Consider the following 25,997-nt stretch of genomic DNA (forward strand, 5'->3'; position numbering starts at 1 on the left):
CACCTGACCTGGCTCCTAGTGACTTTTGGCTTTTTCCAACAATGAAAGACACTCTCCGTGGCCGCACATTCACCAGCCGTGCTGCTATTGCCTCAGCGATTTTCCATTGGTCAAAACAGACTCCTAAAGAAGCCTTCGCCGCTGCCATGGAATCATGGCGTCAGCGTTGTGAAAAATGTGTACGTCGGCAGGGCGATTACGTCGAGAAGTAACGCCAGTTTCATCGATTTCGGGTGATTAGTTAATTAGAAAAAAAAATCGGAGGCCTTACAACTTGAATGCACCTCGTACAAGTGTGTCTGAACACACAGTGCTCCGAACACTCCTAACAATGAGCCTCCGCAACGGACGACTCATGCATGTGCCAGTGTTAATACCAGGACATCGGCAACTACGACTGAAATGGACACGTGACCACCGGCACTGGACGTTGGCGTAATGGCAGAGCGTTGTAAGGTCTGATACGTCATAATACCTTCTTCATCAAGCCGATTGGAGGGCGCGAATCCGTCGTTTTCCAGGAGGATAACTCCTTCACACCTGCACTATGTGGCGGAGAGAGGCTGGCGGCTGCTCCACTCTGCTTTAGGGAACATTCACGTGAGCGCCTTTGGATCCAGTAGAGCTCGTGCAGGGAATCACGACGGACACACTGGTGCAGACAACATACATGACTTCATAACGATCATGTTTCCCGACAGCAGTGGCATTTTTCAACTATATAATGCACTATGTCACAAGGCCAGGAGTGTGACGGCGTGGTTCGAGAATAATACTGGCGATTTCCAGTTGATGTGCTGGCCCCCAGATCTGAGCCCGATCGAACGCATCTGAGATGTGATTGAATGTCGCGTCAGAGCTAATCACCCACCGCCCTGGAATATATGGGAAATACGTAACTTGTGTGTGCAGATATGGTAGCAACTCCCTCCAGCGACCTACCAAGACCTCATTGATTCCATCCATGACGCGTCGCCCTTGTTATCCGTGCCAAATGTGGCCATACCGATTGTTAGGTAGGTAGTCACAAGGTTCAGCCTCATCAGTGTAACTAACGGTTTCCGAGAAAATCGAAGATTATCCATTATTTTGGTTTTCGCCAAAATACAAAAGCCACAAACCTAAAATTTTAATAATAGGTGTATTTGAGTGTGGTAACATTCACCTGAGAACCTTGCTTCATTACTTCCGATATTTTCCTAGTTGTTAACTAAGATGTGTATTTGCATCCAAAAAGAAAAACAGGAAAAACGGTGTAGGATATCAGCCATTTTTTCTTAATGTATGGATCACAAATTTCAGCACCGTATTTATTATACACTACAGTAGACTAACAATGTCCCATGTTTGTAATTACCACATTTCAAAGTACAGAGTGTGATGGATCGGCACATCCGGCGCTGATAGTCTGCAGGAGTTCTTTTTAAAAATTATAGTTTTCTTGTGCGTAGAGAAATCTAATTTAATAATATCAAGAAAACCTTTCTCCACAATAGAACAACTTAGCATTAGCTTACATTCTCAATTGCATCACGACAAAAAATGTGAGGTGTCTTACGACGTCCGCGCCCACGAATGATTGTGAAATCGTCCTGGTGCCATCGACTAGTCTATGCGAAGCTGTCAGCAACAGCAGTCTATGCCGAGCAAGCTGTCTAGTCAGACTGTGCCGGTCTGCACGAAGTTGTCGATGTAAAAGACATAATCGCGTCTTCGGGTATTTGGAGTTTTGGTAATGATTGTATTGTGGAAAGGACAATGCGAATGTTTTATAAACGTTTGCCAGAGATACTTTCATATAGGATCACAATTATTAAACTATATGAAAAAAAACCGAAAATTAGTTACAAAAGACGGCGTGCACACATGTGAACGTCCTACAGATATTCGGACTTACGTTATGACATGTTCGATGTGCCTGTTATCATTGGCGATGATGTGGCACAGTCGAAAAGCGAAATTATGCATGACTCGCTAATGTGTCGGAACATCTGTGTTGTCGGTGACCTCCTGAATGGCTGTTTTCAGCTCAGCAGTGGTTTTTGTGTTATTACTGTACACCTTGTCTTTGATGGAACCCCACAAAAAGGAGTCGTATGTTTTCTGATCCAGAGAATGTGGCGGCCAATCGAGGCCCATGCCAGTGGCCCCTGGGTACCCCACAGCCAGAGTGCGCTCCCCAAAGTGCTCCTCCGGGACATGAAACACTCTCCTGCTTCGGTGGATTCCAGCTCCGTCTTGTATGAACGTCCTGTCGAAATCAGAATCACTTTGGATAATAAGGATGAAATCATCTTTCAAACCTTCCACGTATCGTCAGTAGTCACACTGCCATTAAGGAATATCGCAACGATTACCCCGTGATTGGACACTGGGGATGAAATGAGGACTCTCACTCCCCCAAATGCGCCAATTTTGCTTATTGAGGAACAGATTCCAATGAAAGTGTGCTTCGTCGCTAAACCAAACCACACATCGCATACTAATTCCCATCATGCCTCGCTGCCGGCCGTGCAGTTCGAACGTCCTAACACAAACCGTTCAGAAGTTATGACAGTTTTATCTCATATTGTTCAATAATTGTCACCCTGTAAGTAGGCAAAGTGATTTGAAGGTAGAAGTATCTCATATTTCATACAAGTTCTTGTGTCCCGCCTGCAAGAGGTACCGAGTGTCAAATGGAGTGTCAACTCCTTTCACTTACTTTTAAACTAACCCGAAAATAATAGGTAGTTGTGGTGTACCATTTTCACCCTCTTCATCCCTGTTACCCCAGTATTCATAATATGACTACCTGCAAAGTCAAGGTTGTTTAGTAGTTAAATAATCTACACACATCAAAAAAAGTTACGCATCACCCCGGTTCCCAGAACTCCTGAAGATAGACGGCTGTGGATATTGTATCACAAACATAGTCCTTTTGAATGTTGAGAGAGGTCACTAAACCCGCCCAAAGAGGTAAACAACCATGCATGCACAGTGCCTATTAGACGATGGGGGTCCGACAGCCGATCAGTTCCAGTCATTAAATCAGGAAGGAGATACACGGCTCGTGTTGTCTGTAGTTCAACCATGCCTGGACGGTCAATACCGCGGTTCGATCGCGTCCGCATTGTTACTTTGTGCCAGGAAGGGCTCTCAACAAGGAAAGGCAAGGGCTACTACTGCAGTGGATGACCGCTACCTACGAATTATGGCTCGGAGGAACCCTGACAGCAACGCCACCATGTTGAATAATGCTTTTCGTGCAGCCATAGGATGTCGTGTAACGACTGAAAGTGTGAGCAATAGGCAGCACGATGGGCAACTTTACTCCCGACGTCCACGGCGAGGTTCATCTTTGCAACCAACAAAAATGGCTCTGAGCATTATGCGACTTAACTTCTGAGGTCATCAGTCGCCTAGAACGTAGAACTAATTAAACCTAACTAACCTAAGGGCATCACACACATCCATGCCCGAGGCAGGATTCGAACCTGCGCCCGTAGCGGTCGCCCGGTTCCAGAGTGTAGCGCGTAGAACCGCACGGCCACTCCAACCGGCCAACCAACACATCACGTAGCGCGGTACACAAGACCCAGCAACATGCCGAATGGACCGCTCACATCCATGCCCGCGGCAGGATTCGAACCTGCGCCCGTAGCGGTCGCCCGGTTCCAGACTGTAGCGCGTAGAACCGCACGGCCACTCCAACCGGCCAACCAACACATCACGTAGCGCGGTACACATGACCCAGCAACATGCCGAATGGACCGCTCACATCCATGCCCGCGGCAGGATTCGAACCTGCGCCCGTAGCGGTCGCCCGGTTCCAGACTGTAGCGCGTAGAACCGCACGGCCACTCCGACCGGCCAACCAACACATCACGTAGCGCGGTACACATGACCCAGCAACATGCCGAATGGACCGCTCAGGATTGGAATCACGTTCTCTTCACCGCTGACTGTCGTATATCCCTTCAACCAGACAATTGTCGGAGACGTGTTTGGAGGCAAACCGGTCAGGCTGAACGCCTTAGACACACTGTTCTGCGAGTGCAGCAAGGTGGAGGTTCCCTGCTGTTTTGGGGTGGCATTATGTAGTGCTGACGTGCGCCGCTGGTGGTCATGGAAGGCGCCGTAACGGCTGTACGATATGTGAATGCCATCCTCCGACCGATAGTGCAACCCTATCGGCAGCAAATTGGCGAGGTATTCGTCTTCATAGACGACACCCCGCGTCCCCATTTTGGACATCTTATGCATGACTTCCTTCAGGATAACGACATCGCTCGACTAGAGTAGCCAGCGTATTCTCCAGACGTGAATCCTATCGAACTTGCCTGGGACACATTGAAACGGGCTGTTTATGGACGACGTGGCCTACCAACCACTTGATGTATCTACTCCGAATCGCCGTTGAAGAGTGGGACAGTCTGGACCAACAGTGCCTTGGTGAGCTTGTGGATAGTGTGCCACGACGAATACAGGCATTCATCAATGCAAGAGGACGTGCTACTGGGTATTTGAAGTACCTGTGTGTACAGCATTCTGGATCACCACCTCTAAAGGTCTCGCTACAAGGTGGTAAAACATGCAATGTGTGGTTTTCATGAGCAATAAAAAGGGAGGAAATGATGTTTATGTTGATCTCTATTCCAGTTTTCTGTACAGGTTCCGGAACTCTCAGAACCGAGGTGATGCTAAACTTTTTGATGTGTTTATTTTTGCCTGATAGCTTAAATTTTGGTCTAAGTTCAGTCTTAAAAATCTGATCGACACAGCTTCTTCCAGAACATAATTTTTATGTACGATATTGGTGACGCTGATTTTTTACTGTTTAGTTTTAATCTCTGTAAACATTTTGAAATGTTAATATTCAGACCATTTCGTTGCAATCACGTTTATAGATAATTGGTTTTTAACACTGTTATAAATTTATCCTGAGTTTACTTTCTCGAAGACTATCGAAATATCATGTGCAAACGAGACTAGTCAACCAGTGATAATGTTGGGAAAGTTCATACACATTTTGTGTGTGTGTGTGTCTGTGTGTGTTCCATACGTCCTCCCAAATCACTGGACCGATTTCAACCAAACTTGGTACAAATATCCCTTAGCGTCAGGCAACAATCGCCTTATGGGGTATGAAACACCTACCTATCTTAGTTCAGGGGATATGACATCGTAAACAATGAGAGGCGTGAAAAACTGACGCATCATGCATTACATTTAAATGTATTACTTGTTTTTTGCTAACTGCATTCGCATCACGTTTTGCAGGGAGTATCACATGTGCCTTTGAGTGAGCCTACAAATTTACATCATTGTATGACGTCAAAAGCAATAAGATGCGTGAAAAAGCGCTGCATCATGCATCAAGGTTTAAGACAGTCTTTACTACGAAGATGCTCTTACAGTCGAGCCAACTTAACGAAATCCCTGACATCTGGCAGCGCTTTTGACAGCTTTCAACTGCGAAGCGGAAACGGCTGTAGGCGAAAAGATTGCCCTCTACAGAACTACGATGAGGCGTTGCCACAGGTACGTTTATAAAATCGCATTGTAGACGCGCGAAGCAGCTGCGCCGAGCGTACAGGAATTATCCTAGATCATGTTTCTTAATTTGGATATTGTATTTGTATATTTACACACTACGCATAGCCATCCGCTGTGACCGAGCTGTTCTAGGCACTTCAGTCGGGAACCACACGGCTGCTACGGTCGCAGGTTCGAATCCTGCCTCGGGCATGGATGTGTGTGATGTCCTTAGATTAGTTAGGTTTAAGTAGTTCTAAGTCTAGGGGACTGATGACCTCCGGTGTTGAGAGCCATCATAGTGCTTAGAGCCATTTGAACCATTTTGAACTACGCATATTTTCTTGTACGACTGTTATTTAACTTTAATTTTTTTCGATACTTCACTGCAAACACAGTTCCATTTTTGTTTTCGTTTGTAACAGAAAATGCCATGTTTGTCAGCTCGTCACTTATAAAAAAGAGAAACAGAATTGGTCCTACAATTAAGCCCCAGGAGACTCATTGTGAAATTTTATTCCATTGAGACGCATAATGTATAGTATAACATGTTATGGTTACCCTTTGCTTCCTGTTTGCCTGATATGAACTGAGCCACTGGAATGGGTTATGTCTGACTACAGCCACGGTTCATGCATGCAGCATGGCAGGTAAGTATCATATTCACGCTCACTGAGGCAGTTGTCGATGGTTCTCGAGGGCTCGCTGGTTACAGCGAGCAGTGGCTGCATACTCATCTTCCTGTTGGAAGAGCGTACCTGTCTGGCGTTTAGGATCTGTAGAAGAAGGGCTTCGATGTTTGGATGTGTGAGAAAGTATTCAGTGTCTCCCCATTTACTTATCCACAACATACGTTCAGGTCTTATTCTTTCCTGGTACGTGTTCGGCATTTATACAAGGTCTGCTTGCTTCGCTGCTTGACGTTAAAATTTTCTATCGAGTGCATCTTCGAGTTTGAGACTTGCTACGTCCATGCGCCGAGCTTGGCTAGCCATCGTTTCCTGTGGGAAACGACTCCATCTACTTACGTCTGGGTCGTAATAGAGGGCTGCTGTTCCCATAGAGTTTTAGTCAACTCTGGTGACGTGCGAATACCATTGAAGGGGTGTTACTCCTAATATGTTGGTAATTGCTGTCATATCCATGCGTTTTCTTACATATTCGTTTTCATATAGGCCGAACTTGGATCTCCAGACCATAGAGGGTGACTCCGTGATGATGTTGCAAACTTTCAGGGGTAGATCTATCTATTTGAGGTAATAAACTCTGGTTCGACTTATAAGCGAAAATTGTTCTGATACCTTTGAGACCAAACCTGTAAGCTCTTTGATTTCCGTATTCATGGAGAAGGTAGTGTGGGCCGAACCAAGACAAAAACTCCTGTAACTATGGGCTGTAAAGTGCGTACCTTAAGAGCTACACTGAAGCGACAGAAAGTTGGTATAGGCATGCGTATTCAAATACAGAGATATGTAAACAGGCAGAATAAGGTGCTGCGGTCGACAATGCCTATATAAGACAACATGTGTCTGGTACAGGTGTTACATCGGTTACTGCTGCTACAATGGCAGGTTATCAAGATTTAAGTGAGTTTGAACGTGGTGTTCTAGCCGGCGCATGAGCGATGGGACACAGCATCTCCGAGATAACTATGAAGGGGGTATTTTCCCGTACGAGAGTAAAGTGAATATCAGGAATCCGGTAAAACATAAAATCTCCGACATAGCTGCGGCCGGGAAAAAATCCTGCAAGAACAGGACCGACGACGACTGAAAAGAATCGTTCAACGTGACGGAAGTACAACCCTTCCGCAAATTTCTGCAGATTTCAATGCTGGGCCATCAAAAAGTGTCAGCGTGCGAACCATTTAGCGGAATATCATCGATACGGGCTTTTGGAGCCGAAGGCCCACTAGTGTATCGTTGATGACTGCAAGACACAAAGCTTTACACCTCACCTGGGCTCGTCAAATCCACTATTGGACTGTTGATAACTGGAAACATATTGCCTGCTCGGACGAGTCTCGTTTCAAATTGTATCAAGAGGATGGACGTCTACAGGTAAATAGACAACTTTAGAATCCATGGACCCTGCATGTCAGCAGGGGACTTTTCAAGCTGGTGGAGGTTCTGAAGTGTTGTGGGGCGTGTGCAGCTGGAGTGAATTGGGACCCCTGATACGTCTAGATACGACTCTGACAGGTGAAACGTACGTAAGCGTCCTGTCTGATCACCTGCATTCATTCATGTCCATTGTGCATTCCGATGGACTTGGGCTATTCCAACAGGACAACGCGATACCCCACACGTCCGTAATTGTTACAAAGTGGCTCTTCTGAGTTTAAACACTTCCGCTGGCCATCAAACTCCTCAGACATGAACGTTACTGAGCATATCTGGGATGCCTTGCAACGTGCTGTTCAGAAGAGATCTCCACCCCCTCGTACTTTTACGGATTTATGGACAGCCCTACAACATTCATGGTGTCACTTCCCTCCAGCACTACTTCAGACATTAGCCGAGTCCATGCCACGCCATGTTGCGGCACTTCTGCTTGCTCGCGGTGACCCTACACGACATTAGGCATGTGTACCAGTTTCTTTGGTCTTCAGTGTATGAGTAGTTGCTCTTCTCCGATACTGTGAAACACATCTCTTCTACTGAAAGGCCCGAGGATGTCCAACAGCGACGCGCGGTCCAAGAAGTGAGCGTCCAAGAACGGAAAAAATAAGTAAATAAAAACATAAAACACTGAGAATACCCTGAGATTTGCAACCACTTCGATGGAACCTAACATTGATATAGTAGTTTACCAAATCCAAAGTCAAATGTTACTTTAATTCTGGGATTTGTAATTACTTATATAAGATTATTAATGAAATCTCGTATAAAAATGTCACGTTAATTCCATACTTTTTAGTATAAAATATCACAACAGGAAAAAGATCCTGCAAAAATGGGACTAACGACGACTGAAGAGAATAGTCCAAATGTCAGCGTGCGAACCATTTAGCGAAATATCATCGATACGGGCTTTCGGAGCCGAAGGCCTACTCGACACAAAGCTTTACCCCTCGCCTGGGCTCGTCAACTCCGACTATATGTGTTAACTATGATCTCCCACCGGCGCCTCCCCCCCTCCCCAGCAACCTCTTTTTTTCCAGATGTCATTGTATTCATGCGAGTCTCAAAAATACCCGTCTTCCTCCATTGTGGCCCAAGTAAGCCAAAAGGTTGGACAGACCTGGCATTTTAGAGCCCATATTTACTGGATATTTTTTTCGAGTTTTAGTGCATACTACCTCCTCCCAAAATATGGGGAGCAAAGAGTTTGCAGTAGAAGAGGTCCACTGTCAGAGGTATAGGAACGATTTTCGCTTATAACTTTTGTTTCGGTCACCTCGGAACCATGGTCCCTAGACTCAGATTGATCCTTCACACTGAAAGTTTGTAACTTCATCACGAAATCACGCAGTGTATCGTTCCACAGCACTAAAACTGTTGCTATTAAGACATCTCTAGTCAACGAGCCATGTCTGACCATTTCCCTCTATTTATCTAGGGGCGTGTGGGTAGGACGGATCAAATTTAACATGACTTCAATGCAAAACGATATTCTCTGACTCGTAAGTGCTGCGACGTGTGCGACAACTAGCTACATACGGAGTGGGCGGATGTGTTAAAGAGCAAGCGCTACTCACTATGTGAGCGAGCCGTAGGTGCTGGTGATGATCTGGTCCTCGCAGCTGGTCGTGCAGGGGCAGAACAGCGTATTGCGCACGCTCACGCCGCTGCGCAGCACCGACAGGTAGTCCTCGTGGCTCCCGATGCACAGGATCTCCCTCAGGTTGCATTGTTCTTCTGGACCTGAAAAGAACCCGACCACCTGTCTAAGTGTTCACCAGAAGCTAGAAAAACCGTGCAAGTCAAGAAGACGTAACTACTAACCTGGCCAAAGTGCAAAAACCATTTTAACGCGCATTAAACTTTGTGATCTCAAGCATGGTGTGGAGATGTACTAGAACTACTGGATATTTCATGCACGATAAATATTTTAGGAGCTATAAATTTGCTATAGTACTATATTAAAATCTATCTGGACAAATCATTTCTGATACTTTATCTGATCAGAATTATCCGGTCGCTTTACCAGAAGACATCACAAGCGGCAGACCCGCCAATATTAAAGGAAGCAGGGAGTCTCGTGCTGTCAGTACAGAAGGAGTAACAACAGAAATGGTCGGTCAGGAAGACTCAGTGACTTCGGAAGTGGACTACTCATTAGATGCCACCCAATACTATATCTAGCAGAGACATTTTAACTCCAGTAAAACTGATCATGTCGACCGTTGGGGATCTGATGGTGAAGTAGAAACGCCAAGGAACAAGCCCTGCTGAACCGAGACCAGGCAGATCTCACGTACAGACAGATAGGGATCGTCAAGCGTTGAGGGAGGAGATTGCACAAACATCATATGATATCAGTCGAAGGAGCCGCTCCCGAGTTTCATAGTTCTAGCAGCAGTCCAACGAGTGCAATGAATGTGCATAGGGAGTTTGAAATAATGGGGTCAATGGTCGAACAGCTCCTTATAAGCCACGGATGTCGGTAGTCAATACTAAACGACACTCGATATGGTGTCAAGAGGGACGACACTGGTCAGTAGATGACTGAAAACGTGTGACTGGGAGTGATGAATCACACTATACCCTGTGGCTATCCGATGTAATTGTTCTGCTCTGGCTAATGCCTGGAGTACGTTAGTCGCCATCACGTGTAGTGGGAACAGTAAGAAGGTAGAGTTACGGTATGAGACGTATCGTCTGCGTGTGGTTCCGTTCTTGGAAGGACATGAACACATTTGACAGCATTGTGTACTACGTAAGTAGAGGAACAGGAAGAAGGCAATGATTGCATTATCGTGACAATTCACCCTTTCATAAACAAGCATCTGTTAGGCATTGACTTGTGGACAATAACTTTCCTACAATCAATTGGCCCGCCCAGAGTTCTGTCGTGAACCCAATGGAAGACCTTTTGGGTGGGTTAGAATGTCGACTCACTACAGACCACGGCGTCCATCATCACTATCTCGTCTGTTTCCGGCTCGCGCGGAAAAATGGCCTGCCATTCCTCCACAGACATTCAGAAACCTCATTGTCTCTTATACAGTGTGAGTCACTAACTATTGCCACCTAGAATAACTCCGAAAGTATGGTAGTAGGTGAAAATTTTTGTTTTGAGACAAATGTTGCATGGGACAATCGGTTCCATAATATGACGTTGGTTTTTTGTTGCTAGGTGGGGTCGCGTCAGAGATATGAAAGTCAACTTTGTTTTTTAAATGGGCTGCTATAGTTTGGTACTTATTTTCTGATAGTGGCCATCGAGACGAATCCAATGATTTGTAACAGTAAGGTGTTTGGAGGTCAACGAAGGTCACAAAGGTGGCATGAACGTCTATTTACAGAAGGTGTTCGAAGTGATGACCATTGGTATCAATGCAATGCTGCAATCTTCTTATTATGGATTGACTGGTATTCCTTATGACATCGGCAATTATCGAAGCACATGCTCTCACAATTATCTCTCGTATATGGTGCAAATAGTAAATATTCGCGGAATACGGCGTCTCAATACAACGTGGCATCGACATGTAAACATCATTCGACGGTTTCGCAATACAACACTAATAGGAACGGGAAGACTAGTATCGTCGAATCAAGCGAATGTGAATGATGTATTCATTCGAAGAACAAGTCGATATGCTTCTGATTTACAGAGAGTGCCAACGAAATTCAGTGAGAGCTAGAGACTTATACGCTGAAAGGTATCCTCAAAGTACTCACCCTACACGTCGTACATTTAAATATGTGTATGATAAATTGAGAACAACTGGATCTTTAACGCATCGGAAACACATCCGGCAAGGTAAGTTACTAACGAGGAAACGGAAATTGGTACTCTTGTCACTGCTGTTCGAGATCCTTGGGTTAGTTTGCGTCAAACCGCAAGGGAATCTGGCATGAAGCAGAGTAGTGTTGTTCGTATTCTGCATCGCCATAAATATCATCCTTACCATATCAGTCTCCACCAAGAATGAACTGGTACGGATTGCATGCGTCACACTGAATTCTGCCGATGGGCTCAACTTCAGATTCACAGAGATGGCACATTTACTAATTTGATTTTATTTACTGACGAGGCTACATTCACGAACCATGGAAATGTTAATTTGCATAACATGCATTATTGGTCAACTGAAAATCCATGTTGGCTGCGGCAAACTGCACACCAAAAACCGTGGTCGGTGAATGTATGGTGTGGGCTTCTGGAGGACAGAATTATAGGTCCCTATTTCATCGAAGGAAATCTTAATGGTAGGAATTCCTGTAAGAAACATTAGGTCTGTCACTGGAAGAAATAGCTTTAGGAACAAGGAACAGAATGTGGTATCAACACGTGGGTGTCCGGCACATTTTTCGCTGATGGCTAGAAATGAGTTGCTGAGACAGTTCCCAAATCTTTCGATTGGACGCGGAGGAGATGTGTCGTGGCTGGCTCGTTCGCCAGACTTTAAGCATCTGGAGTTTTTCTTGTGGGGATTCGTAAAAGACGTTCCAACTTACCTGAAGGTATGCGAGAGAGAATTGTCAGAGCATGTGCTTTGATAAGGGCCGATGTGTTAAGGAATACCACTCAGTCCATGATAAGAAGATTGCAGCGCTGCATTGATACCAATGGTCCGGCCGGCCGCTGTGGCTGAGCGGTTCTAGGCGCTTCAGTCTGGAACCACGTGACCGCTACGGTCGCAGGTTCGAATCCTGTCTCGGGCATGGATGTGTGTGATGTCCTTAGGATAGTTAGGTTTAAGTAGTTCTAAGTTATAGGGGACTGATGACCTCAGATGTTAAGTCCCATAGTGCTCAGAGCCATTTGAACCATTTGAACCAATGGTCATCACTTCGAACACCTTCTGTAAATGGATGTTCATGCCACCATTGTGACCTTCAAAGACCTTATTGTTGCACATCATTGCATTCGTCTCGATAGCCGCTTATAGAAAATAAGTACCGAACTATAGCATCCCATTAAAAAAACAGTTAACCTTCATATATTTGAAGCGACCCCACTTAGCAACAAAAAACCAACGTCATATTATGGCCCATGCAACTTTTGTCCCACAAACTTTTCAGCTTCTCTCATACTTTCGGAGCTATTCTTGGTGGCAATAGTCAGTGACTCACTCTGTATAATTCAAGCAGTCATTAAGGCAAGGGGTGGACACACCATGTACTAATGTCCACTGCTAGGACATGTGGATTCTTTCCATCAGATAATGTATATATATGTGTACAATACACTACAGGGAAGTACAGATGTAGCGGTGGTGAATGAAAAATGAACAAGTTGCACACTCGTTGTAAGCTGTACGTGATGGTGAGCACGGTATCAGACAGCTGTAGTCAGGTTGTCTTAGATAAAAATTATACGAGGTATTTTCAATAAAGCCTGGCAGTAAAGTTTCTGTTTTGCATGCAGTGATTAGGTGAGCGATCTGTCGCCGTCTGAGAAAACAGTGTACTAGCCTCCGCAGATACCCGTTCTCTCTGGCGCTTCTAAAACTTCAGCACGTCTGTCTTTTCTGAACAGCGTTCCCGCGATAACTATTTTTTCCTTAAGAAAACTGATTCTATGACCTATGAGGAACTGAAATCGGTTACTGATATGTTCCGTCAAGCCTGGATTCGTTGGTACAACACTTTTCAAGATGACTGGGAAAGTTGCGAAGTGCAAGGAAGAGAAGGCCTGTTACCGTTTTGATAGAAACAACTGACAGTACAGGGTTACCATTACTCGGATTTATCGATGGGTCACTAACAAACATTTTGCACGCATTCTGGAGATGTCAACTAAATGTGTCCACTCCATTTGAACAAATACCTGTACATGTCTAGAGTATGCACACGCTGGATGCCGTGACTTCTTACTTCAGAACAAGAGATGAATCTTGTCGATGTGTGCTGCTGTTGTAAACAGTGTAACGAAGGTGATGTATGGTGGGAAAAGAATATTACTGAAGATGAAACATGGATATAGTATTATGAACCAGAAATGAAAAGAAGCTTCGCAGAGCAGATACGACATGACCGAACACCCCATAAAAGTGCGTAGTGGAGAAGTCAGCGCACAAGGCAATCGCCATCATGTCTTTGTGTGAGTTGGGGTGATTGTGGTTGTAGTGTGCATACCCCTGAGATGCAAAATTAAAGAAGGAAGGAAGGAAGATTGGGTTTCACGTCCCGTCGACATCGAGGTCATTAGAGAAGAAGAGATGCAAAATTAAAGTCGCCGTCATAGGAAAAGAGATTGAAGTCCCTATGTAATCATGCGAAGTACTTTTAAAAGGTAATGAAACAGTTGCCCAACGGATAACGTCTTATTAAGCCTGAATTTAACAGGAGTAGGTCCACATGTAAAAGTTAATAGTCATGGATGAAAAACACAGGTTAACCACCACACGACAGCACATTTCAATTATGGGAGGCATCTAACCATTACATGAAAATGCGCGCTTATAAAAGATGCTATTTATTTCACTTAACGAGCGCTCAAGTGGGAAAACCTTCAACAAGATAGCAATGAATGCACAGGCAGAGAAAAGCTATGTTCAGTTCCGATCTTGGTACTAGTTTGAGGATCACGTTGTAATATCCACGACTATGTTTTATTCAGAACAATATTCACGACGGCATTGTGTGTGCTATTTGAACGAACATTCTCGTGATATTAATAAAAAAGAATTTCATAGATACTAAAATAATAATAATTAATTATTGTCAGTCTTATAATTTGATTTTCTGCGAAAATTATATCTCAGACAATATTCATGGAAAAAGATAATGGAAATCTTCAGCTTTTGTTGTCTATGGATCTTCTAGAATAATTTTTTCCTTGTTTGAACTGTTGTAATGATTGGACGCGATTGATGTCTTGTAGCACTGAGGTCAGTAAAAAACTGTATTATGTTGCTAAAGTACTATTTGAAAAATAGAGGTTTTTTGCGTCATTGAAATCAATACGTGTGTTTGATCTTTTATTTTAATATGACTCTCGTCCTATATAAATGTTAAGTTTTCTGTTCAGCTACAATGGAGCGCAGCCATTAGCGCCATTGATCTACATTGCGGATTATTGGTAAAGTTCTGAATAATGAGTGATTAATATGGAGAAATACTTTTAAATGTTAATGCATATAGTTAAGGTACAGAAATGATTTAATATATATATTATTTGTTGAGAGTGAAACAAAGCCTGAACCAGAATTGATAAGTGACTGTGTTATGTTGTCCGCCATCTTAGTGAAATATAGCAGCGGCAGTCTTAAATCAAACTACTAAGGACACAAGAATCTTGATGGTCAATTTTCACTTTAATAATTATGTATTTGTGGCCCAGAACCCACCCAAAAATCATAAATTCGACTTAGAATATGAATAATCTTTAAATAGGGTGAAAACTGTATCTCCCGTGATGAAATTGTTCTCTGCTAATGTATGAACCCTGGTTACTTCGTAAGAACTACTGGGAAATATTTTTTGACAGGAAAGAATACATTAGTACCATGCACGTGTGGTATTGTGTGTAAAAAATAGTTCAATTTGTTTAAGGAAAAATGTTGCCACCTTGAATAATAGATCTCTCAAGTGTGTGAGATCACTCTTGTGAAAAAATTTAGTCCAAATTACACTGCTTGACAGACAACATTGGTACACGTTCTCGGGTGGAGATTTCTTTAACAGGATAACTATCTTTAGCCGGGAGAGGCAGCGATTAAATGAAACCTCATATTTCGCTAATCATAAGTAACTGGTTTTGTAGTAGTCTTGCCCACAATTTGTAAAATATCGCAGTCCTAACCGCACGCCACAACGTAATGAATAGCGCCTCTAATCAAGCGAAGGTCATATCAGAAAGTACTAACGAAAAGTGAATTCTGAAGAACAAACATTGTCCACAGATGCAAAGCTGTTCGTGCAAATCAAACAACTAAGTGCGGTCATCAGTTACCAAAACGACTAACACCGAAAAGTTCACAATACCACGCCCCATGAACTATTCCACGGAAAATCACTGCTTGCCGAATCTCACCAAATAAACTGCCAGTATGCGGCTGCATGCGCGCCGGCTGTGAGCGGCAGTTAATAGCGTACTGCGCCCGTCTTCGCTTGTGCAGCCCGCGAGGATGCCAGCAATACCCTCCTCGTTCGTGGATTTAGGAGGCAGGGTGTAACTTGTCTTAAATTCTAATTTCTCTCACAAGTTTTACAAAAGCTCCGAGTCACCCAACAAGGACGGTAAGGATTCCGGGGGTCGTCCAATCTCTAGCCATGTTTTGCGGCCACCACTCCAATGAAATTTCAAGATTTGACAGAGCGCCAACAAGAGGGAGACATTTCGTTTATTTTGTGGGCGGGCACGGGCTGAAGCTAACCATCTTTCCACGTCCCAGAGGAGCCGCAGAAATGCTGTGTTTTTGCAGCTCTCACGGAAAACTTCCAAGCGCCGCTTTATGTAAGTAAAGGAGAGGAAGACCGTTCTCTATGTAAGCATGGCGCCTTTGAACGAGTGCTTTCTAACCACGCGGCACTTTACCTCCCGTAGCTTTAACATGTCCACCAGTAAGTCAGGAGACACAGTGAATGTGGGAGCTACATCAGCCCTAAAGACCAATTAAAGACGTTTATGGCCGCAGCCAAACTCGAATACTTGCATCCCTCCACCGTCTCTCTCTCTTAGGTTGCCTTGCTTAATTAACGGAAAAATTTAGCTTCTCACAAATCGAAGTGAACAGCTGATTCAGTTCCTAGCTTCAATATATGGAATTACATACGCATTTAGCAAGAAGTAATACGAATTATGAAGGTAACATCTCAGTTACCCGTTCAATAGACCGGGGGAGTACTATCAGAGCATGAAAATATGAACAAAATACATAGGGTGGCGCTACATGAATATTTAAGCCACCTTACACTTAGATTACAAAGGCACGATGGCTCACAGTGCCGAAACAGTGATGAAGGTTTTAACCAGAAATGACATTCCTCGAATATGCACCCAGTGCCCAGACGTGGCACTTTTAGATTTTATCCTCTAAGCAACGCGTCAGAAGTACTATAAAAGATTCCGATTTGAAATGAAAACCCAGCAATGAAAGCTGTAGAGGTGATTTTAAAACGCATGAGAAAAAATGGCCTTCACGACATCTTCCAAGAGTAGCGATGGGTATGAGGCAAGTGCGTCACATTGTGCAGCGAGTATTTTGAAGGTAACGAAAGTGTGAATTTGTAAAGTTCTGAAATAAAGTTTTTAGAATATAAGTGTCTGTTTTAATTGAACATCCCTCATAGTATAGAACACTTCAGTTCTTATATAACATAGAGATGTTCACAAAGGTATTGTAATTTCTTATTAGTGATACTTTCAGACAGTGATAAGCCAAAACATTACGATCACTGCCAACCAAAACGTTGGATGCCGCCTGGTAGCGTTGTGGACACGTGACGCGGTAACAGAAGTATGCAAGCGGAGCAGACACGGACGGGGGATCACCCTAGCGAACATACGGGCTTGAAATGGGGAAATCCATTGAGATAAGCGACTGGGACAAAGGGCTTATTATTATTGCGCAAAGTCTGTGAACGGGTATATCGAATATGCCGAAGGTGGTCGAATGTTCACCTGCTACTGTCGTGAGCATCTATGGAAAGAAGTGGAAGTACATTGAAGCTACCACCAAGCGCTAAATGGTTGGACGTCCACGACTTTTCACAGGACGTGAGGTTCGGAGGCTTGTCTTATCTGTAAAGCAGAATAGATAGTGATCTGTGGCATCTCTGTCGAAAGAGCTGGTGCACATACAAGTGTTTCGCAGCACGCCATTCACTGTACGTAGCTGAACATGGAGCTCCGCAGCAGACCACACCTACGTGTTCATATGTTAACCCAATGGCTTCGTCAGTTGCAATTTCAGTGGATGAATCACATTTTTGCTACAATAGGTCGACGCTCGTCTCCACAAACGCCGCCATCGAGGTGAACGGCGGCTCGAAACTTGCAGCGTGCCACGGACGCAGGCTGGTGGGAGCAGTACTATGGTATGACAGACATTCTCCTGCGCTTGCATGAGACCTGCGATAGTAATTGAAGACACGCTAACAGGTGCAAATCATATGATATGTACACAGACACGTATCAAAAAATGTTTTGCATCGCCTTAGTTCCCAGAACTCCTAAAGATAGACGTTGACTGTGGATGATACAGTCCCTTTGATTGTTCAGAGATGTCACTAAACCCGCCCAATGATATAAACAACCATGCATGAGCAGCTCCTATTAGACGGAAAAAAGCCGATTAGTTCGTCCTTCCACCAGGAAGGAGGTACACGGCTTGTATTGTCTGTAGTTCAACCATGCCTAGACGGTCAATACCGCAGTTCGATAGCGTCCGCATTGTTACTTTGTGCCTGGAAGTGATCTCAACACGGCGTCTCGAAGTGAACCAAAGCCATGTTGTTCGGACATGGAGGAGATACAGAGAGATAGGGACTGTCGATGACATGCCTCGCTCAGGCCGTGCAAGGGCTACTACACTGCAGTGGATGACCGCTACCTACGGATTATGGCTCGGAGGAAACCTGACAGCAACGCCACCATGTTGAATAATAGATTTCGTGCAGCCACACGATGTAGTGTTACGACTCAAACCGTGCGCAATAGGCTGCATGGTGCACAACTTCACTCCCGACAGCCATGGAGATGTCCATCACTGAAACCACGACACCATGCAGCGCGGTACAGATGGGCCCAAAAACATGCCGAATGGACCGCTCAGGATTGGCATCACGTTCTCTTCACCGATGAGTGTCGCATGTGCTTTCAACCAGGCAATCGTCGGAGACGTGTTTGGAGGCAAACCGGTCCTGCTGAAGGCCTTAGACACACTGTCCAAAAAATAGTTCAAATCGCTCCAAACATTATGGGACTTAACATCTGAGGTCATCAGTCTCCTAGAGTTAGAAGTACTTAAAACTAACTAACCTAAGGACATCACACACATCCATGCCCGAGGCAGGATTCGAACCTGCGACCGTAGCAGCCGCGTGCTTCCGGACTGAAACGCCTAGAACCGCTCGGTCACATCGGCCGGCCACACCATCCAGCAAGTGTAGCAAGGCGGAGGTTCCCTGCTGTTTTGGGGTGGCATTAGGTGCCGCCGACGTACGCCGCTGGTTGTCATGGAAAGCGCCGTAACGGCTGCACGATACGTGAAGGCCATCCTCCGTCCGATAGCGCAACCAAATCAGCAGAATATTGGCGAGGCATTCGCCTTCGTGAACGACAATTCGCGCCCCCATCGTGCACATCTTGTGAATGACTTCCTTCGGGATAAAATCGTTCGACTAGAGTGGCCAGCATGTTCTCCAGACACGAAACCTATCGAACACTCCTGAGATAGACAGAAAAGGCTGTTTATGGACGACGTGACCCACCAACCACTCTGAGGGATTTACTCTGAATCGCCGTTGAGGAGTTGGACAATCTGGACCAACAGTGCCTTCATGAGCTTCTGGATAGTATGCCACGACGAATACAGGCATGCATCAATGGAAGAGGGCGTGCTAGGGTATTAGAGGTACCAGTGTGTACAGCATTCTGGACCACCACTGCTGAAGGTCTCGCTGTATGATGGTACAACATGCAATGTGTGGTTTTCATGAACAATAAAAAGGGCTCGCAGTGTACGTGTGTGATTCGAAGAGCACCAGGATGAGTTTACCATACCTCCCTGGCAACCAAAGTCGCCGGATTAAAACCCAACTGCGAATCGGTGGGACCACCTTGATGGCTGTTCGCGCCATGGATTCTCAATCGAGAAACCTAGCTCAGTTGCCTACTGTAGTGGTACCTTCCAAAACCTCATTGACTCTTTTCCTGCTCATCTTACAGCAGACTGCACTGGAGGAGGTGCTTGTTCAGGTTTTTGACCATCGGTAAAATTACTGTGTCTGGATGGTGCAAGAGGGACGCACCACAGTATTAAAGCAAGTAATGTTATTATTTTAAATGTTTGTGGTGTGGTGCGGGCCGTCAGACTAGAGCCTGTAGTCAAGTCGCTGAAAGAACGTCCCTGACATTTCACGCACGTGGAGCGCATTGTGTGGGGAGGACTGTCTAGTGCCACTCCGACTTCAAGAACACGTAAATGTTGCTTTTACGCCGCATTGCGACTCTCATAACTCAAGGTCGCTCGTGGTGTTTCACATTCTTCGCGGCTGCAAAGTATTTTTCGTGTGCTCATTGTTTACTGTAGATCGTGAGATACACTATGCGATCAAAAGTATCCAGACACCCCCAAAAATATACTGTTTTTATATTAGGTGCATTGTGCTGCCACCTACTACCAGGTACTCAGCGACCTCAGTAGTCATTAGACATTGTGAGAGAGCAGACTGGGGCGCTCCACGGAACTCACGGACCTGGGACGTGTTCAGGTGATTGGGTGTCACTTGTGACATAGTCTGTACGTGACAGTTGAAGAGGGTCGTAATGTGTAATAAGCAGATATCTATCCAGACCTTTACACAGGAATTCCAAACTGCCTCAGGATCCATTGCAAGTACTGTGACAGGCGGGATGTGAGAGAACTTGGATTTCATGGTCTAACGGCTGCTCACAAGCCACAAATCACGCTGGTAAATGCCAAATGACGCCTCACTTGGTGTAAGGAGCGTAAACATTGGACGATTGAACAGTGGAAAACCGTTGTGTGGAGTGACGAATCACGGTACAGAACGTGGTGATCCGATGACAGGGTGTGGGTATGACGAATACGTGGTGAACGTCATCTGCCAGCGGGTGTAGTGCCAACAGTAAAATTCTAAGGTGGTGGTGTTATGGTGTGGTCATGTTTTTCATGGATGGGGCTTGCAGCCCTTGTGTTTTGCGTGGCACTATCACAGGGCAGGCCTACATTGATGTTCTAAGCATCTTCTTGCTTCCCATTGCTCAAGGGCAATTCGAGGATGGCGATTGTATCTTTCGACACGATCGAGCACCTGTTCATAATGGACGGCCTGTGGCGGAGTGGTTGCACGACAATAACATCCCTGTAATGGACTGCCCTGCACAGAGTCCTGACCTGAATGCTATAGAACAGCTTTGGGATGTTTTGGTACGCCGACTTCGTGCCAGGCCTCACTGACCGACATCGATACCTCTCCTCAGTGTAGCACTCCGTGAAAAATGGGCTGCCATTCCCCAAGAAACCTTCCAGCACCTGACTGAACGTATGCCTGCGAGAGTGGAAGTTGTCATCACGGCTAAGGGTGGGCCAACACCATATTGAATTCCAGCATTACCGATGGAGGTTGCCACGAACATGTAAGTAATTTTCAGCCAGGTGTCCGGATACTTTTGATTACATGGTGTACTTATTCAGTTCATGTTAATGGTGCGGCGTAAAGTGTGGTGCTGTTGATTTCAAGTGTATGTGAAAGCATGATCTCTTCGTCAAGCTATAGAAAAGTAGACAAGGGCGCTACCTTAAAGAGTCAACCAGTGGCATGATAATGTGGAAGGTATTTTGAGGAAGAAAGGTATAACCATGGGTCTCTGATACTTTTGTCGAAAGTCGTCGAACGAGTAGCAACAGTTGTGAATGGAATTTTATTAGTGTTTTTTCACTCTTCATATGTAGGAATTGCAGAGGCTCAAATTTTCGGAGTAGTCATCTAGTGGGGCTACAGACAGGGTGTAACAACAAACAATCGCATAGTCACATTGCCAACTTAGTCACCGGCTGTCACGGACGTTCTTTTAGAGCACGACGTGACTGCAGATGGCGAAACTTACGGGCTTTGGGCACCTGGTGCGTGGAGCAGTTGCAGAACTTCATCATGGCGTCCTTGCGGCACTGCACGATGCAGCCGGTGTAGGAGTACTTGTCGTAGACGGCGAGGTTGTTCTCGTACGGGAAGCGGCAGCGGCGCTGGCGGGTGCTCAGGTCGTGCACCTCCGGCTCGTTGAACACCTCCTGCACGGTGAAGGCGCGGTGCCGGATCATGGTCCCGTCCATTCTCAGGATGTTCCGGTCCTTTGTGTTCATGTGCGGCACCTCGTACCGCGACAGTACGAACGCCTACAGCAGCCAAGATGTTTCAACTGGTGATCCAAGGACATTTCAGATTATGGCGACAGTCAAATTAAACAGCCACACGCCACGCCAGATTTTATTTATAGCAGCTGGTTTCGTCCGCCAGACGCGATCACTATGAGACTGGTGAAAACTGCAGTGTTTAGCAACTCAGAAGTAATTAGGTGTAACTCGTTAACATTAATTCATCCATATTCATGGTGAAGGTAGGAGACGAGGTACTGGCGGAAAAATCTGGAAATTTGCGGAAAGATCTTATGGAATCAAACTGCTGAGGTCTTCGATCCTTAAGCTTACACACTACTTAATTAATATAACTTACGCTAAGTACAACACACATACTCATGCCCGAGGGAGGACTAGAACCACCTACGGGGGCAGCCGCGCGCACCGTGCAAGACGCCTCAGACCGTGTGGCTACTGGTGCAATTAATGCTGTGAGGTCGCGTCGTGAGTCGTGCTTAGGTAGCTCAGATAGATCGTTGCCCACACATGCAGGAAGCACTGGAATGATAAACGCCCACAACAGGGCGCGCGCTCTCTCCCTGCGGACGATGCATCGCCTACGTACTTCATACAAGGCTACCCTCCCTGGTACACTGATTCAGGAGGTGGTGTCTCAATCCATCCGTCCACCGATTCCTGTTGGACATATCACGCCAGCACTGTGTCACATTCGCACCTATCTGGTCGACATGAGTTATCTGTTGGATGTCTTGCCGACCACGCGGGATCCAACTACAAAGGACTTCTACCGCTACTTTCAACGAACGCTGCCTGCTAATGCGGTTGAACGCCGACATCCGGCGGTTGGCTGGAGACGGGTGTGGAGTAACATACACTCCCCTTTCCTTCCCACCACGGTCAGGGTGCTGTGGTATGTGATAACGACCGAAAAATTCCTCACCCGACAACGTTTACACACATCTTGCCGAGGATCCTCTCCGCCCCAGATGCACCGCTGTTGACACCGACATGCACCGTTTCATTTGTGGTACGGCCGCCGACTGCTGGCTCCTCACACGGCGCATGTTGGCATTGTTGCTGTGACGGACGCCTCAATCCGTAGAGCCCACTGAGCCCATCCATCCCGACGTCGCTTACTTCCCTCCTACTCGTCATAACGCCACGGTGTTAGTTAAGGGCATGGCACTGTCATACTTTTTTAATGAGAGCGTTGCAGGATTGTTAGATTTCTGGCATTATTTAAGGAGTAACTACAAGATTTTACGGCGCAATGCGTCGTATGGTACGCTCTTTGAGAATTACTTGGGGTCGTTGTTTACGCGCCCTCCAGACCATTGGGGTGTGCCAGGTGTGAGAAGAGATTGAGAGATTGCACATGATGGACTGACGAGAGTCATAAACGGTAATTATAGGGTGTTTCTCCCTCGCTGAACGAGAAGACGACCAGGACATCCCGCCGTCTGGCTGCTGTGGCCACCCCCGAGAGAAAAAAAAAAGGAAAATAGAACAACAACAAAAAAAGAATTCCAAATAAATACATAAGAACAAAATGAGCAACAAATAAAATATAATAAAGTACTGTACCTTTTAAAAAAAGGCAAAGGTCCCGAGTTCGAGTCTCTGTACGGCAGGCCAGGAAATTTCGTATCAGTGCACACTCCGCTGCAGAGCGGAAATTTCATTCTGTTAAGAGAATTATCGGAAGAAATAGAGTTATTGTGATCGTTTCTCAGTTTTGGTACTGATAATAACTTGATAGCAGTGCCTATGAATTTAATTTGTACACCACAGCAGTGAAGATTATCACTATGTGATTGAAAATCGATTTTGCTGTCAATGAACCATCAATATTACGGGCAACGCTGACCTTCCTTTTAATTTTAATTTTAAGAAATAGAGAAGCCATTCATATAGCTTCGTTATATGCAAAGGTGTGATTAGGACTTCCATTCGTCTTCAACTTGCGTAATACACTGAGGTGACTTTGGAATACCTGCAGATATCACGTAGGTCCTCCTTCTGCCCAGCGTAGTGCAGCAGCTCGACGTGGCAGGGACTCAGCAAGTCTTTGGAAGCCACCTGCAGAATAGTGCTGACTCTATAGCTGCCCGTAATTGTGGAAGTGTTGCTGGTGCAGGATTTTGTGCACGATCTGACCTCTCGATTATGTACCACAAATTTAGGATTGGATTCACGTTGGTCAATCTGGATGGCCATTCGCTCGAGTTGTCCAGAATATTCTTCAAACGTTCGTGAACAATTGTGGCTCGTAGACAAGGCGTATTGTAATCCATAAACCTTCTGTCGTTGTTTGGGACCATGAAGTCCGTGAATGGCTGCAAATGGTCTTTAAGTAGTCGAACACAACTATTTGCAGTCAATGACCAGTTCAACTGGACCAGCAGAACCAGTCCAATCCAAGTAAATACAGCCATTGTGGAGCCACCACCAGACTGCACAGTGCTTTGTTGACAGCTTGGGTCCACGGCTTCTTGGGGTCTGCTCCACTCTCGAGCACTACCATCAGCTCTTACCAACCGAAATCGAGACCCATCTGACTTGACCATGGTTTTCCAGTCGTCTAGGAACCAAGCGATATGGTCATGAGCCCAGGAGAAGCGCTGCATCCGATATCGTGCTGTCAGCAAAGGCACTCACGTAGGTCGTCTGCTGCCATAGGCAATTCAAGTCAGATTTCTCCGCATTGCCTTAACGGATACGACCGTCGTACCTCCCAAATTAATTTCTGGCAGTGATGGTTTTCTGTTAGCACCGACACAGGCCACTGCTCTTGTTCGTTAAGTGAAGGCCGCCGGCCACTGCGTTGTCCGTGCTGAGAGGCAATTCTTGATATTTGGTATTCTTTGGACACTCTTGATATTGTGGATCTCGTAATACTGACTTCCCTAACTATTTCCGAAACGGAATGTTTCATGCGTCTAGCTCCAACTGTCATTTCGCATTCAGTGTCTATTAATTCCCATCGTGCGGCCATAATAACGTCGGAAACCTTTTCACACGAATCACCTGAGTATAAATAACAGCTCTGGCAATGCACTGCCCTTTTGGACCTTTTCTAGGTGATACTTCCGCCACCTGTATATAAGCATATCGCTATCCCATGATCATTGTGACCTCAGAGTACGTTTAGATCTTCTTCATTACGAAGTGTTTATCAACTGCATTTTGAATACTGCAGCTTCCCTGCGCAAGATAACAATTCGTTTATCTGTCATGTTTCTCGATTTGTCAGTCCACGTTAAATTAGTGGTTAGGTGTAGTTACTTTTGTTTTATATTTTGTGGTCCCTTCCTCGCCTTTAAATCCATCGGGCAAATAGATATAGGTTCACCGATACAGCAAATCATTTGCCATATGGCCGACTAGTGTGTTGATTTGTATCGGAAGATGCCTCTAAAGTTAACTCACAATTTTTTTACACATTTCAAAACTATTTTTGAAGTCCAATGCCTTTCCAAGACTTTTGACTGCTCAGCGTAAATGCATAAGGAAAAAACAATAAATAATAAACTTGTTAGGTCATGCTGGTTTTTATTTCATCCAACACCATTTTCAGGCAAACAATGACACAATATAGAGCAAGCAGTGAAACTAAAACAAGAGGCATCTAATATTTGCCGACAGTCATACTCAAATATCACAGGAAAAGAATTACAGCTAAAAATATATGTAACTAGGAAAAAGCAAATGGAATCATGGGAAAGCTCATTAATGAAATTAAAAGTGACGTTCATTGACGCCAGTCGGTAGCATACAAACTGATGAGACACATGAACCAAAAAGAAAAAAAAATACAGTCAAAATAAATATTATAACTTTAGAACGATGAGAGCAGCAATATAGAAATCTCTGGGATGATAACTCAGCTGCGGAGGTATACTTCGAAAACTGCCCAGTTAAAAGAAATAGACCTCACCGATATAAATGAATTAGATGAAGAAAAGCAAAAATTTAATAACAGGAAAGCAACAGTGATACGCGGAATAAATACCCAAGTGTTTAAATACGGATGTCTTTCCCTGAAGAAACGTATGCTACATATCATTAACCATGTTGGTCTTCGGGTAGAGTACTCAAATTATCTCCATTTTCAAGAAAGGCAACAGAAGAGACCCAAGGAATAATGCAGGCATTAGCCTCGTTAATACAGACTATAAAATCTATAGCACTATCTTAAATAATACACTGCACCCGACATTTGATAAAATTTTGTTAGAACAAATACTTTAAAAAACGTCAGCCCTTCAATGATAGCACTTTTAACGTGAAAGAACTG

At 45.0% G+C, this 25,997-nt stretch overlaps 1 protein-coding gene across 1 annotated transcript in view; it reads right to left on the bottom strand.

Moving 5' to 3' along the window:
* The window catches only part of LOC126252226 (sodium channel protein Nach-like), a 201,243-nt gene that overhangs the window by 41,831 nt on the left and 133,415 nt on the right, over positions 1 to 25,997 (bottom strand). Inside the window, exons 6-7 of the mRNA XM_049953098.1 lie at positions 21,433 to 21,718; positions 9,218 to 9,383 (exon numbers count right to left, since the gene is read on the bottom strand). Coding sequence (XP_049809055.1) covers positions 9,218 to 9,383; positions 21,433 to 21,718 — 452 coding nt within the window. The remainder of the gene's footprint in view (positions 1 to 9,217; positions 9,384 to 21,432; positions 21,719 to 25,997) is intronic.

Source organism: Schistocerca nitens, chromosome 4, assembly GCF_023898315.1.
Source record: "Schistocerca nitens isolate TAMUIC-IGC-003100 chromosome 4, iqSchNite1.1, whole genome shotgun sequence".
NCBI classification, from domain to species: Eukaryota; Metazoa; Arthropoda; class Insecta; order Orthoptera; family Acrididae; genus Schistocerca; species Schistocerca nitens.